Source organism: Orussus abietinus, unplaced genomic scaffold (genome assembly GCF_000612105.2).
Source record: "Orussus abietinus isolate OABI.00-Male unplaced genomic scaffold, Oabi_2.0 scaffold6, whole genome shotgun sequence".
Taxonomy (NCBI): Eukaryota; Metazoa; Arthropoda; class Insecta; order Hymenoptera; family Orussidae; genus Orussus; species Orussus abietinus.
The window spans coordinates 1,664,657-1,680,741 of NW_019396002.1; the positions used below are offsets into that span (position 1 = coordinate 1,664,657).

At 46.8% G+C, this 16,085-nt stretch overlaps 2 protein-coding genes across 5 annotated transcripts; one reads left to right on the top strand and one right to left on the bottom strand.

The window, feature by feature from the left end:
* The first annotated feature begins 905 nt into the window (after positions 1-905).
* On the top strand, positions 906-8,113 carry LOC105694193 (Golgi-specific brefeldin A-resistance guanine nucleotide exchange factor 1). 3 transcript variants are annotated; one of them, XM_012414640.1, is made up of 16 exons: positions 906-1,129; positions 1,395-1,593; positions 1,712-1,939; positions 2,009-2,115; positions 2,197-3,132; positions 3,249-3,426; positions 3,541-3,656; positions 3,738-3,926; positions 4,016-4,351; positions 4,416-4,624; positions 4,700-4,945; positions 5,030-5,528; positions 5,624-6,490; positions 6,571-7,395; positions 7,465-7,704; positions 7,803-8,113. In XM_012414640.1, the coding sequence occupies exons 1-16, from the start codon at positions 1,010-1,012 to the stop codon at positions 7,905-7,907; spliced, it is 5,400 nt and encodes a 1,799-aa protein (XP_012270063.1). In that variant the 5' UTR covers positions 906-1,009; the 3' UTR covers positions 7,908-8,113. The 3 variants fall into 3 exon arrangements, with proteins under 3 accessions (XP_012270063.1, XP_012270062.1, XP_012270061.1); XM_012414639.1 differs by having other exon boundaries at positions 6,571-7,704; positions 7,787-8,113; XM_012414638.1 differs by having other exon boundaries at positions 6,571-7,704.
* A 194-nt stretch (positions 8,114-8,307) lies between these two features.
* Positions 8,308-15,442, bottom strand: LOC105694194 (zinc finger CCHC domain-containing protein 24-like). Of its 2 annotated transcripts, none has more exons than XM_012414641.2 (4): positions 12,609-15,440; positions 11,646-11,891; positions 9,491-9,706; positions 8,308-9,231 (listed from the first exon to the last, which is right to left on the bottom strand). In XM_012414641.2, exons 1-4 carry the CDS (start codon positions 12,786-12,788, stop codon positions 9,118-9,120), a joined length of 756 nt encoding a protein of 251 aa, XP_012270064.1. In that variant the 5' UTR covers positions 12,789-15,440; the 3' UTR covers positions 8,308-9,117. The 2 variants fall into 2 exon arrangements, with proteins under 2 accessions (XP_012270064.1, XP_012270065.1); XM_012414642.2 differs by having other exon boundaries at positions 9,105-9,231; positions 9,542-9,706; positions 12,609-15,442.
* Positions 15,443-16,085: the final 643 nt, after the last annotated feature.

The window sequence follows — 16,085 nt, forward strand, 5'->3', positions numbered from 1 at the left end:
CACGAGGTAAGAAATCCAGTCCGTGTGCATATCTCTATGTTTAAAGAAATTGCTTATAGTCAACATAATCTCGAGGATTATGACAAACTAAACCGTTCCTCCTAAACACAAATTAACCAGAAAACTAATTTATTCCCCAGGTGCTTCCGATCGACACTCGCAATGTAAAAAAATTCAGTACAGTACTTGCACTTAGTTTTGGATTCAGCTTTACATTTCCTGTTATAGTTGTGCTGTATCAAGCAAAACGACAAGCTTGAAATTCAACTTAAGCTATGTTTTACCTCAACGTTATTATAGTCATTAATTATTAATGTGGTACATGTTTAAATACATTACATTCTTTGGTTCATATCTTTCAAATAGTTGATCTTATATATACACAATATAATGTAAATCTCTCCATTAAGTATAAAAGTTCTCGCATTGATTCATCTGAGATATTTAACTAACAGATTAACCTTATAAGGAGCAGTACTTTTCCTTGTAAGAAAAAAATGTTTTCAAAAGTTCTGTTAGCTGTTATTGCATTCAATTTAATGCAAAACTTATTTTATCAAGCAACATTTACTCTTTATGGTAAGCAGAGATACTAATCTCTATGGCAAGTTACCATCGGTACCACTACCCTAACCTACCCCGAAGTGGCAGCGCAACTCATCGCTGTCAGAAATGAGTTACCCCCTGAAATGAGTTGGGAGATTGCTCACGGGCAGGATCATGCGATCGCATCCTGTACTGCCCTCTGGTTTCGTACGTTAGCTTTCACCGTTTTTTGCCCCCAAGGGCGGCGCAAGTCCTGATAGGAGCTCGCGCACTCGAGATGGCGGTACCATCTACCAGCCTTCTAGATGCGTTGTGCACGTCTATATGAACGCGTAAACCAATGCCTATCGTGTTGGAAGTCTTCTGAGAGATCGAGGTGCTCTTGACACTTGACGTAGCGTTATCGAGCCATAAGACGTGCCCGTTTCCCTCGAAGATGGTGTAGACAGATGAACCGGCGAAGATGATTAGGTCGGAGAAGACGGCCTGTCCAGGAGGCGGCCTTTACGTCGTCGAGGGGGAGGTCGGCCTCCTGGTAACGGCGATGCGGCGAGGCGCCCGGTGGTCCTCTCACTCCCATCAGGTTAATATACTCTTTTACTTTTTAACTGGCTATCAGTAAATTAAATTACGATCGCCCGTAATTTCTAGGTTAAGTACCACGCGAAGTAGCTTACAGCGAGTCATGTTACCCATGTGGCATATACCGCCAAAGAATTGGTATCGAATATGTTGATGATATCAATCCTTTTAGACACAATGAACAGGTTGTCACGTCTATTTTAAGACAAAAGTAAATTATATGGTTGTGTTGGTATACATTGTCCGTAATGACTCTGATCTTTCAGGACGAGGACCAGGATGCTTTAATGAAGGGACTGTCAACCCTGAAGGATGCTCTTAACGATGCGGCAAGTCTGTCGCAGCTGGAGCCTGGCGTGTTCCTTGCGCCGTTTCTTGAAATTGTTCGCTCCGAAGAAACTACTGGTCCTGTTACTAGTCTTGCATTATCGGCTGTTAATAAGATCCTGTCCTATGGTCTTGTTGGTAAATTTTCCTTAATTTTTTTGGGATGTTTCTGGGTTGTAATGTTGGCTATTTGCTTGCGTAAAATTGCATTGGCTTTAAAATTTGTTAATGGTATTATTAATGCAACAATTTTCAGATCCTGATCACCCAGCAATAGCACCTTGCGTCGAGGCCATTGCGGATGCTGTAACTCATGCACGATTCGTTGGAACCGATGCTTCTGGAGATGGAGTCGTTCTCATGCGAGTCCTCCAGGTTCTACGAGCCCTGATGCTTTCTCCAGCTGGGGACCACTTGTCTAACGAGAGCATCTGCGAAATAATGCTCAGTTGCTTTAGGATATGCTTTGAGACGAGACTCAGTGGTAAGAATTGCTAATTACACATTCTTGTTTTTTATATTCATTATTTAAGAAAATTTTAATGTCTAATAGAGCTACTCAGGAGGACTGCTGAGCACTGTTTGCGGGACATGGTACAACACCTTTTTACCAGGCTACCGCACTTTGTTGAAGACACTCGGATGCTTCTGAACATGAAAGCAAGTACTCAACAGGCATTCTTTCAGCCGTCGACGAGCATTCTGATGTGCCTCAACTAAGAGTATTTATTACGGTTCCAGAAAATGAGAACAAACAGCGTAGATAACACTCGTAAGAACAGGAAGAACAAACCTCATTCTAAGCCGAAGGCGAAACCGACTAGCGAAGATATTGAAGAACCCGATGCTCACCTATTGAGTCCAGTAGAAAGAATTAAAGCTGGTCACTTGGCTACGACCCCCATTACACCAGCAGGAAATATCGTTGACATGCAAGGCTCCTTGGACCAAGGTACTCCGGAAAGAGTTGAAGATGAAAAAATCGAAAAGTCCAGTGCAGCTAAACCTGAAACAAAGGCAGAATCTCTTAAGGATCAAGAGGATATCGATACGGATAAAAAGCAGGACGTCAAAAATAATGCAAAGCGTGAAGAGATTACCGACGAAACCAAAGCCAATGAAATCGAGGATTCCTCTAACCAGGAAGACTCGCAACGATGTATAAAAAGTGAGAATGCTGAGACTCAAGGTGAGACCGTGAATGAAGAAAAGACGGATTCTTTGATTAAATCAGTACCAATAGAAAATCAAGCCTCGGTTTCCAGCTGCAATGCTGCAGACAGTCCTACCGAAGAGTACAAGAATTCAAATTTTGCCCGCTCTCCAGTTGGTAGCATAGAAGACTTATCGATTGAGGAGAATTCTGGCACAGGTACTGCGACAACACTGCCAAAGATTAAAGTCGAAGATGAACCACTCGAAGAATATGTTAACACTCAAGGTGTCAGGTTCATGCCGTTGCAGCAGCTTGCTCCATACGGTGCTCTTTGTGTTCGCGAGTTGTTCCGGTTTCTGATTTCTCTGTGTAATCCCATTGATAAACAGAACACCGAAGTGATGACCCATCTTGGGCTGAGTCTACTGCAAGTTGCTCTGGAGATCGCTGCTGATGCACTTTCGAAATTCCCTTCACTTCTTGCTTTGGCAAAAGATGATCTCTGTCGTAATCTCATTTTGGTAAGCGTTTAAAACAAGTTTAAGAAGCCCTTCATGGATCAATTAAATTTATGGTTACACCTTGAATACAGGACAACGAATTTCAGAACTGCATTTTCAATGTTTTTTACTTTTAGTTGCTTGGAACGGATAGGTTGTCGATCCTCGCTGGAGACCTCCAAGTGTCATTCCTTCTCTTCGAATCGCAACGAGAACATCTGAAATTCCAGATGGAGCATTACTTGGCAAAGCTTATGGAGATAGTGAATTCTGAATCCAACAGGATAACTTACGAGCAACGAGAACTATCACTGGGTACGATCCTCGAGTCTACTAAAAGTTATAGATGTAACCATCATTTACAACGATTTTTTAAAGCTCAGCCATGCTAAATATTGATATTTCTAATCATTTTTTCCATGTTTGTAGAGGCCATCGTCAGATTATGGAGAATACCTGGACTGCCAGCGGAATTGTATTTAAATTACGATTGTGGACTGTATTCCATGAACTTATACGAAGATTTAATGAAGATGCTCTCCAAGGTACTTTATCCTATTTATTCATAGCATTATAATTTACACATAATTTCCCAGTCTTATTTCTCGAATCTCTGACCCTGGTAGAATGCTTCCGCAGTCACTGGTAGCATGTATAGTGTGCAGTTAGTTTCCCTCGAAGCACTGTTAATGCTCATCTCTGGCATGGAGGCTCGATGTAAAGGCTACAAAGACAATCGGAGAACCTCTCGACACAGTGCTTCGGAGAATCTTCCAACAAGGGAGGAGCTTCTTGTTACGAAGGCCAACAAAAGGGTAACACTTTCAGAATTAACAATATAGTTATAATATTTTAATATAATACAATTAGTTGCTTTAATTTATACGTCATTCTCCTCGTCCAGTGGCTAGCTCTGGGTACGGAGAAGTTCAATGAAAATCCCAGAGAAGGCATAGCAAAGCTTACGGAGCATGGTCTGCTCGGTGGCACTCCAGGCAATCCTGACCCGCAGAGAATTGCCAAGCTGCTGCGCGAGAATCCAGGCCTGGACAAGAAAGCCATCGGCGAATTCCTCAGCAAGAAGGAAAACAAGAACATCCTCAACTGCTTCGTTCGCAATTTCGATCTACGGCGCACTCGTATCGACCAGGCCCTCCGGCTCTATCTAGAGTCCTTCAGACTCCCTGGAGAAGCTCCGTTAATTTCCCTCCTTTTGGAAAAATTTGCGGACCACTGGCACGTGAGTTCCCTGCCGCTAATAGACAATTAAGTATTTGGAATACATTAATAATGAATCCTTTCAGGAAAGCAACGGAAAACCATTCGTCTCGGCGGACGCGGCGTTCACCCTAGCTTACGCGGTGATTATGCTCAATGTCGACCAGCATAATTACAACGTGAAACGACAGAGCAATCCCATGACCGCCGACGAGTTCAAAAGGAATCTGAAGAAGGTTAACGGGGACACCGACTTTGACCAAGACATGCTCGATGAGATTTACACGGCGATCAAGTTGGTCCTTGTTATTGGCGCCTCTTTATTGGAGGAACCAGGTGGGCACTGGATGATCGTGATTATCTCTTACAGGGGTGAGGAGATAGTCATGCCGGCCGAGCACACGGGACTCGTCAGGGAGAATTACCTCTGGAAGGTTTTACTCAGGAGAGGAGCTGGACCAGAGAGTACGTATTTAATGGTCGGAGAATCCGGCGAGTTCGTCGATCGAGAACTTGCTGAACGAGCCTGGGCTCCCATCATCGGAGCTCTATGCAGAGCCTACGACAAGGCGCCGGATAGAGCTCTGCAACGCAGAGTAGCTCAGGCTTTCCTTAGGTACGCGTATAAATGTAACAGAGGATGTTTACTCAAATAGGAACAATGAATATGATTATTGACAAGGTGCATTCACTCTTCCAGCTGTGCTGCGATCAGTGCTCATTATGGAATGAGCAGCGATCTGGATACTCTGATGGTGACACTCTGCAAGTTCACCGGTTTGGTGAGTGCCAGCGAGGCGGAGCAAATTGTTCTCCACCTAGGTGGCAGCGGCAGGTGTCAGTTGGCTACGAGGACCTTGTTCAAGATCACCCACCTCCACGGTGACGCTCTTAGGGCCTCCTGGAAGAACATCGTAGACTGTCTGCAGACCCTTTACAAGGCGAGACTTCTGCCAGGCAGCTTCACCGAAGGAGAGGATTTCCTCGATCCTTCCGGCAAGGTGTCCTTGATCCGTGAACCTGCAGTTCCGAAGGCCCCTCCAGCGGAGCAGGGAATCTTATCGAGCCTTTACTCTTACATCGCCCTCGATGCTCCCCGGTTGCCTCATCCAGCTGAGCCTACGACTCGAAAAAGGGCCACTGAATGCATCGTTAACTGTCACCTGAAACAGATCGTGGAAGAGAGCAAATTCCTACAGGTTAGAACTTTCTAGTCTTTTAAAGACTTCCATCTTTACGGGTGTCTAGAGACTATCAGAGTTTGGGGGATTTACACGAAGGGTTATATATCTAGGTCGAATCTCTTCGGGCCTTGGTGGGTGCTCTGGTGTCTGCAAACCCCACCGATGAAGACGTATCGGTTTTCCTGCTGGAACTCCTCCTGGAAGTGACCATTCAGAATCGGGACAGAGTGATGTCTATCTGGAAGATAGTCCAAGGTCACCTGGATACTCTGTTGACATCTACGGCTCGAGAGAATAGGCCTTACCTTCTGGAGAGAGTAGCAGTTGGGATGCTTCGACTGGCTATCAGACTTCTCCGAGGAGAGGAATTCGCTTGGACGGTGTTGCCTCCACTGCTGCCATTGACTCATCTGCCCTCGGCAACAACTGCTCCACTAGCTAGGCAAATAGCATTTGGTCTCTTCGAGCTGCTAAAAACTGGAGCAGCAAATATCCACGGTACAGAGGACTGGAAGGTGGTTTTCTGTTTGCTGGAGTGTGCTGGAGCAGGAGCATTGGTTCCAAAGCAGACCGGTAATTCTTCTCCGGAGGAGTCAACCAACAGAGTCTCCGTGCTCGACACCAGACCCATCAGTCCTGTACCGGAGTGGGTTCTGGTCTCTCCGACAGGGACCGAAGCACCTCTTCCAGTGGCAGCAGATATTATAGTGTTAGACAAAGACTTGCAGCCGCACGATCCTGCTGCTCTAGTGAAGTGCTGTGAAAGTTTGACCTTCCTGGTCAGAGACGTCGCCCATGTTACGCCATTCAATTTTGAACTCTGCGTACGTTGCATAAGGACCTTCGCCGAAGCTGTGCTTCATGGCGCTGGGAAACGGAGCAGAGTTCACAGCTACGCGGAGGAGCCCCCTGGATACCAGCAGAGTCCGATACAGCTTCTGGACTTGATGCACACGCTTCACACCAGGACCGCTCAAGTACTGTTCGGTTCTTTAGAAACTACACCCTGGTACTCCGAAATCTCGCAGGGATGATTAATCTTAACTCGTGCTTTCAGGTATTTCGATGGTGGGCAGAAGAAGGAGGTACTACCGAAGGATTCTCTCTTTGGCCCCAGGCCTGGAAGCCACTTCTTCAGGGAATAGCAAGACTATGCTGTGACTCTCGAAGACCCGTCAGAGCATCGGCAATAACTTACCTTCAAAGCACTCTCTTAGCCCATGATCTAGCTCAACTTTCGGCTCAGGAGTGGTCGCAGTGTTTGGAGCAAGTCTTATTCCCTTTGTTGGCCCAGCTCTTAGGGCCGGTGGCTCCTAACGATCCCAGTGGTGTCGAAGAGACCAGGGTCCGAGCTGCGATGCTACTTTCAAAGGTTTTCCTCCACCACCTGACTCCACTGCTTACGCTATCTGGATTCCTGCCTCTGTGGCTCACCGTCCTAGACCTGCTCCGAGCCTACATGCATGCCGACAACAGCGAACTGCTCTTCGAAGCCATTCCAGAATCCCTGAAGAACATGCTGCTAGTCATGTCCTCCGCAGGAGTCTTGGCGCCCTCCTCGAATCTCTGGGCTCCTACCTGGAGGACCATCGATGTCTTTCTGCCCAATCTGAAGAGCGAACTCTTCCCGGAGCCTCCACCGCAACCCTCTCCGCAGGCTTCACAGCCTCAAGTGATCAACCTGGTCGACCAGCAGCAGCCTTCGATAGCTGGGACCATAGCTCCGCAACTGGAGAACCCTTCCCAAGCTGGGGAGGAAACTCACGAGACTCTTAATTCGACGTCTGGCTCTCCGGGCTCCGAAGGCATCCTTTCCACTGGCATCTTGCCGGTTGCCGTGCCCCTACCTTCCTTGGTTTTGGAGAACAAGGAACCGCAGCAGGTGATCACCCTGATCAGCCAGCCGCCACCTAGTGTATCCAGTCCCGTCGCCGTTCAACCGTCCCCTCAGCGAGTCTTCGATTTCCAGCTTGCTTCCTCCAAGATGGAGACCAATGAGTATACGTTGAAGGAGTATACCCTGGAAGGCTCGGACTCCATTTGCATAGAAGACGAAGTCCAGCAGCATCGATACCCTGAGAGCCAGCGAATGAACTCCCAGCAGGTGTCGCCGAGGCGAGTGTACGCCCAACCTCCGTCTCACCAACCGAACCAAGAGTTCCAATATCAAGGGACTGCGAATCCCGCCAATGTAAGTATCAAAATCGATCATATGTTCTAGAATTATGATTTTTCTACCAGACTTAGTTGTACTCTATTTCCAATCGATGGAGATCCTTTCTCTTTCAGGTGACAGTCATGACGGAGGCCTCTTCCACCACTATTTTCAACTCCGCAGCATATTTCAGTGAGGATCCCACCGCGGATCGCCTCTTCGTCGTAACCAATCCTTGACCACTGTACATTCGTTATGTATATTGTATTATATAATGATATTTACGTTATACAATCGCGTGTCATGGAAAGCGATTAGAAATTCGCTGAGGGAGTGATATATGTATACATATATAATAATAGATACGAGCACGGTATCTTTGGCTTGTATATTTGGCACGGTGATATACAGATATTATTATTAATAATAATAGTAGTAACGGTAATAATCGTTTTAATATTAATAGCGCTTATGCTAATAATACGGCTTTACTGGTAGATCCGTGAAGGCCCTTTGTACGTGTGTGTATATAACAGATATAACGGAGATAACGATGGCTTCATTTTCCGAGATGGCACTTTGGTGAGAATTGACGAACTGTGATCTGTCGACTTGCGACAAGAGAAAAGAAGGGGAGAGATCTCACTTCTTTTTTTTTTTTTTTCGTTACGTTTCATTTTAATATACAGCTATATGTATATATATACAGATACGTAGAAATGTCGGCAACGCTAATTTATACATATTAAGAGACGCGCGGACTCGAGCCACTTTATACAGAACAATTTCCATGGATATATACGTATTATACATATATATATATCGGTTCCGCAACGTCGAATCTCTGCTTTGGAATTTTTCTCGACATTCGAGACGTATATATATAACGGGCGTATAATATATATCCTCTCTTAAATGGTAGAAAAGGGACTCGCTAAACGGACGTAACGGTAGAAGGAAATCTGTCGTCGATTTCTTTTTTTTCCCTTCCGGAGATTTCAGAGGGGAACGGTGTCGATCGCGCGATCGGAAACGATTATAGAAGATATTTCGGTACGGAGGATCTGGCCGCTCGGTTTGCGAATTCCTCGTACGCGAGTTTCTTGTTTTTCTTTAAATATAGCGATACTATTAATAGGCCAAATCGCAACAAGCACGAGAACCGCAACTCCCGAGCGTGGAAGTTTCGAAGTTGGCGCACTTTGGGTCGACCAATCGCGTCGCCGGATTTAAAACTCGCGCCAATCTCCACGTGACCTGTTCCAAAATCGACCGTGTCGGTTTCTCGTCGGTTCCCTTTAATTCTTCTTTTTTTTCCATTCTTTTCCCTTTTAATTAAGAAAAGAAGTCGCAAATTTCGGAATGCAGCCGAGAAGGCGCAAATTCCACGGTGAGTGTTCGCTTTTCTAATTTCCCGCTTATCACGTGACCAGCGCTGGGGTTCCCACTCTATTGGACACGCCTGCAATAATAACCCAGAGTCTTGCATTTTTCGCAAAGATGCTGAGGATGGACCTTACTCTGGTCCGACACATCGAGTCCATCCGGCTTTTCCAAAGGGCGCTGGAAACATTCAAATTTCAACCATAAAGTCACACAAAAGTCAGGTAGTCGTGTGCGTGATGTATGTATGTAAGTGTGCTACATCATGTCGGAGGCTTTTCTAATTCCCTAACAGATGGCGCCAGTAGAACCTTACCGCTTCTCTTTGAATTTAGATTTCTCATCGGTATTATATCCTTTCTTTAGAGTCTGATCTCACGGGCTTGGACGTGACTTATCGTGTATGGGTTTATTTTACAGGGACTTGAAGAAGACTTACGTAACGGAAGGAGGAGATCGACGAGGCGGACGATGCGGCCACCGGACTCACCTGCTTGTGAGGATAGACGTTGATGTGGCATTTTATGCACTCCTGTCCCATATTGGCCCAACTATTCCCCGACATCCACTTGCGCTTGCACTTCGGACATTTGTACTCGCCGAAGCACCTCTTCTTGCCCTGGTAAGGCGTCAGGCCCTCGCCTTTTGGCCTCGCCTGAAAACCCATCACCGAACCAGAATACAGTGGTACTTCGACATACGAGTTTAATTCGTTCCGTAACCTTGTTCATATGTCAAATTGTTCGTATCTCAAAGACGCTGCACAAGACCCCAACATGCGGGGCGCATGCTGGTGTCGTGTGCAGCGGTTTAGTGTGCGATTCCTCGTATCTCAAATCTTGCTCTCATCTCAAAGCAAAATATCGCTCGCTCGGCGGTTCGTATCTCAAAACACTTGTATATTAGGGCACTCGTATATCGAGGTAACACTGTATTTAACTTTCTACCTATGGCGGATCTTGCCTATTGAGCTGCACCGTCTATCTATATTGACGCCACCCAATGTGGATCGACGATATTCATTTGTTACTTTAAGTACATAAACGGTAAAAGAAATGAAGATGATCTGTAGAAAAAAATGCCACTCAGGCGGAAGCCATTACAGTGGCGTTTTTTGGTAAGAAGAGTGGAGTGGAATTAAAAATTTCAATTCCAGTGAATACCTGATTTTTTTCCTTTACCTCTTATTGCTCTGACATGTATATATATTGGAGAAATATTTAAATTAAGTTTCAAATCTATATTCCAGAAAAAGGGTTCAATGAAATTTGATAAGTATGTCTAAATAATTATCAAAAGGACAAGGAGGACATCTTGGTCACCTTGGAACGCGGAAGGACGCCATCCGAGAAAAGGACAGCATTTGTAACAGAACATCTGATCACTTTACCGAAGAGTTAACAACAAACTACAATTTCTCCAACTGTAGCAGGAATAGGAACGTTTTGTTTTTCATTTTCGTCGAAAAGGAGCCCCGAAAAGGTTAGTCAACGATTTTTGGCAATGCAAGGGAAGGCCCACGATAAAGGCGGACGCCAATTTGGAACTGAGTCAGAGAATTAAACGTTGACCGTAATGCACCCTTTTTGTCCACCTTATTGTATTTTTAGCCAAATTTGCGTCAGGCTGCGGACGCGATCCCGGACATTTTGCATCTGAGGAGAGATGGAGGCGGTGCGGCTGGTAATTGGAGGATTTAATTGGGGCAAACCAACGAAGCTTGGCGAGCTGATGTCACGATGGATACTCCGGACACACGCGATGTTTGTTGCATCAATTAGCGCTCAATTGAACGGCTAGATGGATCCGAGCGTTCCGAGCCACGCGTTTCGTTCCCATTATACGCACACAAGTGCGAACCGCAAGGATGCCCCGTCGATATACGGAGCATGTGCCGTACTCGATGCGTCATGCGGCGGATTCGATTAAGCCACACTTACGGCTCCACTTCATACATTATAATTTTTTGTTCCCTCCACTCGATGTTATAAAACTCGAAGACTTGCCAGAGAACACGATCGATTTCATTTTGGTGAACTTTAGAAGAAGAAGAAAAAATAGGACGCTTCTGGGAGAAACGGAAAAACTTGAAACAGTAGTTACGTAGTTCACCGCAAATGGCGCTACAGTCGCTTACCAGTTTCAATTTCTAACATCTAGTCGGGAGTAGCCTGAGGATAATTACGTTTTTCTACTTCGTTTGTCGAAACGAATTCCAGCAAATGCGCAATTCCGTATACCCTTGCCGCATTTCTGTGTAATGGCCGCCTCCGGAGTCGAGCGAATCGTTCGTCTTAGTTATCGTGCGTATACGTAATCTAAACTATTTCGAGCGGCTCGTTCTGAAAATAACATAGTTCAGGGACAACTCGGAAACTCGGTAGAGGGATAATCCGACGGTAGGAAGTACGAACTAATCGCGTGGGCGATAAAAACCGTGGCGAACTTTCCCTCTGCTTTTGGGTGCATGCATATGAGGTTTGGCCCGTGTATGTACATTATTGTTTGTTTTGCTTTCAGGGGATCCATTACGTGTATGTACTTCTTCGGTAAAGTGGCATCGCTCCAAATCGACCGATTAAAGGGATTCCCACCTGTGGGCAGTCCTTGATGTAGTGGCCTTTCTTAAAGCACAGATGACACAAATACGTAGATGGCGGCCTCTTGGTTGGCTTCCTCTCCAGAAGTCCCAGCTCCGAGAAGTGCTCGGCCAGGTCACCGATACTTCCGGCGAGACTTCCAGCCCCGAGAGGACCGGACGGGCTCACAGCATTTTGGTGTAAGTAGCCTTGAGTCGCGGCGCTCGGAAAGTTGCCCCATATCGTTGGCAAAAGTTTGTTCTGAAACCAAGTCGATTCCTTATCTAGTTTCACGGTATTTACCACAGAGTTTGAAGCAGATTTTCAATTACAGAAGCGCTGGAAATTCAACGGTTTCCGAAATACTCAGGAATAAGACATTAACCAATCACTGGCGCAATCATTCCCAGCCGCTGCACGACCATGAAGCAAGGATTGGTCCTTTGCAGTAAAACTTCAAATCCCTCTCTAAAACATGGACGTAGGATATATGGACCCCGAATGCCCAATCACTCCGTTGATATTCTTGTGACTGAAATAAGATTAAGCGACGACGAACAAGGGACGATCCTTTCTCAATTGCTATCAAATGGCCCGTCGCTATATTGCGCTACGAAATTATTTCGTATAATCTGTAGGAAAGAGAGAGAAAGAGAGGGTCCCGTGTCTTCTGCCTCTCAATCTCCTTCCCGTCACCGTCAGATCGGCATCCTCCGTCCATATATCCTCCTGCCATGCTCTGGAAGCCACAAAACCCACGAAATATGGAGAACCCTCCATCTTTCACGATAGATTATGCTCAAACCCCGGATTCACCACTCAACTACGCGTCCATATCATCGCCCCCATGAAGATGCCTCAAGAATCAAACCACATAGCATTCAGGGGTTCCCCCTATCCTTTCCTCAGATTACAAACACCAGACTCGAAACTTAAATCTGCACTCGTTTCCAGGGACTCGCTGCAGATGGCGCTCACCTGATCGGGAGGCTGCGCCGGGCTCTGCTCGGCGATCGCCAGGTACACCCAGTTGAGGAGATGCGGAGGATAGTGGGCCTGCTGAAGAGGCTGCTGGCCCCCAAGCCCCACAGCCGTGGGCTCCCTCAGCTGCAGGTGTTGCAAGTGCTGCAGAGCAGGCCTAGGGTGGCAGGCGGCCATCTTGCTCCCGGGGAATCACCGCGCCTCAGACCTCGGAGCACCCTGGGGCCGCGACCCTGTGGCGCCGTCTCGCAGGGCCCTCGGGCACCCTGGGCACTCGGGGTACCTCGCGGTCTCGCGGCGCCTCTAGGTAACCGGTCACCTCGCAGTTTCGGGCCTCGCGCGACCGGACAGGCATTGCCTTCGGGACTGGCCGACTGGACGTCGCGATTCCTCGAATTGGCCGCGTTTAACCGCGTTTAATCGCGTTTAGTCGCGCCGGACTCGCGGACTCGTGGCCGGAGAGAACGGAAACGCTCCTCGGCGTTCGTCCTCGATGTCTGGACCGGCGGCTGACACGCGTGCCGAGCGTCGACGCGTGTATTCTCGTACTACGCGCCGTCGGTCGGCCAGCTCCGCGGTTGGCGAGACGCGCGAGAGTCAACGTCTTCTTCTGGTCGCACGTGTGCCCCGCACACGCACACGCGCATACCCGCTCCCGCTACGTACGCGCGCACGGCGAACCTCTCGGAAGAAGGGAGGGAAAAATAAAGGATCTGGAAGAGACGTTCCAGCGTTTATTCCGTCCCTCCCTAGGCTTCTCTTTCCTTACCTCGAGGACGTCATATCGATAGATTTAAGATAGCTAACGGAGCTGACGCCTGCCTCGATGTAGGGTACCGTCGCACAGGGCGCATTTTCGCGGGCTTCGCGTTTATAGCTTCGGAATTTTGCGCCCTACTAAAGGGTTAGGAAACCTATGGTTTCCTGGATGTTAGACGTTTTCCTCGCCCGAGAGGAGGAAACGCGGTTTGTCACGATGGCGCCTTTTAGCTTGTATAAAGTCGAGCGCGGTTCGGCCGGCATTTGTTCAATGACGTTCAATATACGGTACAATTGGGTTTAATCGTGTGGGACATATTATCGCGCGCTCTCTAGTATTTAAGTCGGCCTTATTTTTAATAGCTATTGGGAAGAGCGTTGAATCGAAACGTATTGGCCTTGATGGAACGTTTTCTTGTCACGGCCCGTCTTTGCTACGATCTGTATATGCATTGACACAGACATGTACAATGGTAAAGACCCCCGCCATGTGGCGCGTCTATTTCAGTGCTTGCTCTCCGGCAGGCGTGTCTCGGTTCGCTTTTGCCTTCGTTCGAGAGGAACTCGGTCTGGTCGGTGTGGCTCCTTCTCAAATTCGACATTCTCCAAGCGGACTCGTAGTCTAGCCACGCCCTTTAAATACTGACCTACGCTAACGTACCTGCTTCGTTCCGCGTCTTCCTGACCTACAAGACCGTACTTTAGCGATTTGTCGAGGATCCGCTACCGTACCACCACTTTTCTTATGGGTAATCCAGCTCCATGATGTAGATTTTTCTCCACGGTTTACCCGTGGAAGCATGTTTTGGTTCTGGATCACCCTATCGGCGTATAACCCCATAAAGCCCGATTTAGTCATACCAAATAATAATGGGAAATTAGACCAGACCGTAAGGTCTGCTCGGGGAATGAGGAACGCCTTCTCAATTATCGTCATGCACCTGCAGGTGCAGATTCGATTTGCAGGGGGTTGCTTCCTCGGAGGATTCGAAGGACATTATTCACAGCATGTCAGCGAACTCGCCTATAAATAAACTCCCATCGTTTCGTATCGACCGCCGTGGGCTACCGTAAAAACGAACCGATATTTGCGACTCTAGGGAACATGTAGGAAACTTCGCTTCTGAATGTACGAACGTACATCCTGGGAGTGGAAAAGATAAAAAAATGACAACCTCCAAGGACTGCTAACTAAAGGAGGGCGGATAGTCTGACGTTAACCTGAAATTTAAAGGAAGAGAAATGAAGAAAAATATCTAGTGTACCGTCATGAGTTAGAAGTCTTTCAAACGTACAAATTAGAGCTACTTGACACTAACTTTTCGACCGATGACGATTCTACTAAAGTCATGGAGGCAGACTACCTTTGTCCTAGGCAATTGCTATAATGATATAAGAAGTAAACTATCTCCAATAAGTTTTGTTGTGCGCCTAATTATTTCTTTCTACGTTCTCAGTGCACCGGCGATCTTAAAAGACACCAGGAAGCACTTCCCTCGCAAGACAGTCAAGCTATCGGATTTTATCAATTACTTCAGAAGTTGTACTAATTATCCCGAGTCACGTACACCGTCCCAATCCCCTAACAACCCCCTTGGAAATTACGCGATCCAGATTTCGGCAAGTTTACCGTATTTCCTGATGTTGGTATCGCGACCTATGAACTTCGAGGGCAACTTTGGTCAAGGATGAGCATGCAAAGTTCAGGCAATATTCCGCACGACAGCAATCCCACATTTCCGCGATATACCAGACCGTAGCTGCGAGAGAGCATTATTCTCCCCTAAGGTAAACCAAAGGTTATTTCTGAACCCACGGGCAGAGAAATATGTATACGCGTATATATAATTACATAAATAAATCTCCCTGTTTTCCAGGCTCATAGAAGCGGATTTCTTATTTAGAGGGAAGGCCGAAAACTTGCTTCACACCATGCGACCGAAACACTTCCATGGGATCCCCCTTAACTCGTAAATCACCTGCAGCCTTAATCATTTTTATTTAACGTGAAGGGCTCTGCGACTAAGCTAGACGTAATTTCTTCCTCAAATCGTCGTTCGATATTGTATACTGATTTTCTCGGGGTCCCTCCACCCTGATATAGACTCCGTCGATGGGAACTAATTGCACGGTCGATATCAATCGATGAGTAATCGTTTAGAAATCGTAGACTGTAAAGGGAATGTAACAATCCACTCTAACTGGTCTTGTTTAAAACAATTATGAGCCGTGGAAACAGTGTCGGATCGATGCAGGTTAAGTGGAGTGAATAATAAGTGGGAGGTTGGCGTAGGTCATGTCTGTCTGGCAGGGTATGGAGCATTGGTACGTGTTCCCGATGCTTTAATATTAGTTTACTTTTTTTTTACCCAGCAAGTCATCGTTTGATATCTTCCAGAGGATCGAAAACGAGGTCCCCTCTATCCTGGCATCGGCCATGAAGCTGACGAAGGGAACCTAACTAATTGCGCCGGGATCGATATCCATCGATGAGTAGTTGCTTAGCGTTTGTTGTAGACGGCAGTCCCGGTGGAAGCAATGCCGAGGGACGCTTAACTCGCTCTCTGTAATTCGTTTACAATCGATAAATGTATTTTCGGTGACGTGCGCGTGATCAGAGGATGTCCTTTGAAGCCCTCGCTGTGTGGGGGGTGTCTTTTTGTCATAACAGTAGAGCCTTGCGAGTCGACGCGGCAACGGTTTACAAGAACGCTG

What these genes read in the sequence shown, in the direction of transcription:
- LOC105694194 (XM_012414641.2), bottom strand. Translation starts at nt 12,788, where the DNA reads ATGGCCGCCTGCCACCCTAGGCCTGCTCTGCAGCACTTGCAACACCTG. An exon ending in CGGCGCAGCCTCCCGATCAG is followed by an intron (nt 11,892 to 12,608) that starts GTGAGCGCCATC and finishes ACTTGGTTTCAG; the next exon opens with AACAAACTTTTGCCAACGAT. An exon ending in CGATCTCCTCCTTCCGTTAC is followed by an intron (nt 9,232 to 9,490) that starts GTAAGTCTTCTT and finishes GAATGTTTCCAG; the next exon opens with CGCCCTTTGGAAAAGCCGGA.
- LOC105694193 (XM_012414638.1), top strand. Translation starts at nt 1,010, where the DNA reads ATGATTAGGTCGGAGAAGACGGCCTGTCCAGGAGGCGGCCTTTACGTC. An exon ending in CTTTGAGACGAGACTCAGTG is followed by an intron (nt 1,940 to 2,008) that starts GTAAGAATTGCT and finishes AATGTCTAATAG; the next exon opens with AGCTACTCAGGAGGACTGCT. An exon ending in AATTTGCGGACCACTGGCAC is followed by an intron (nt 4,352 to 4,415) that starts GTGAGTTCCCTG and finishes GAATCCTTTCAG; the next exon opens with GAAAGCAACGGAAAACCATT.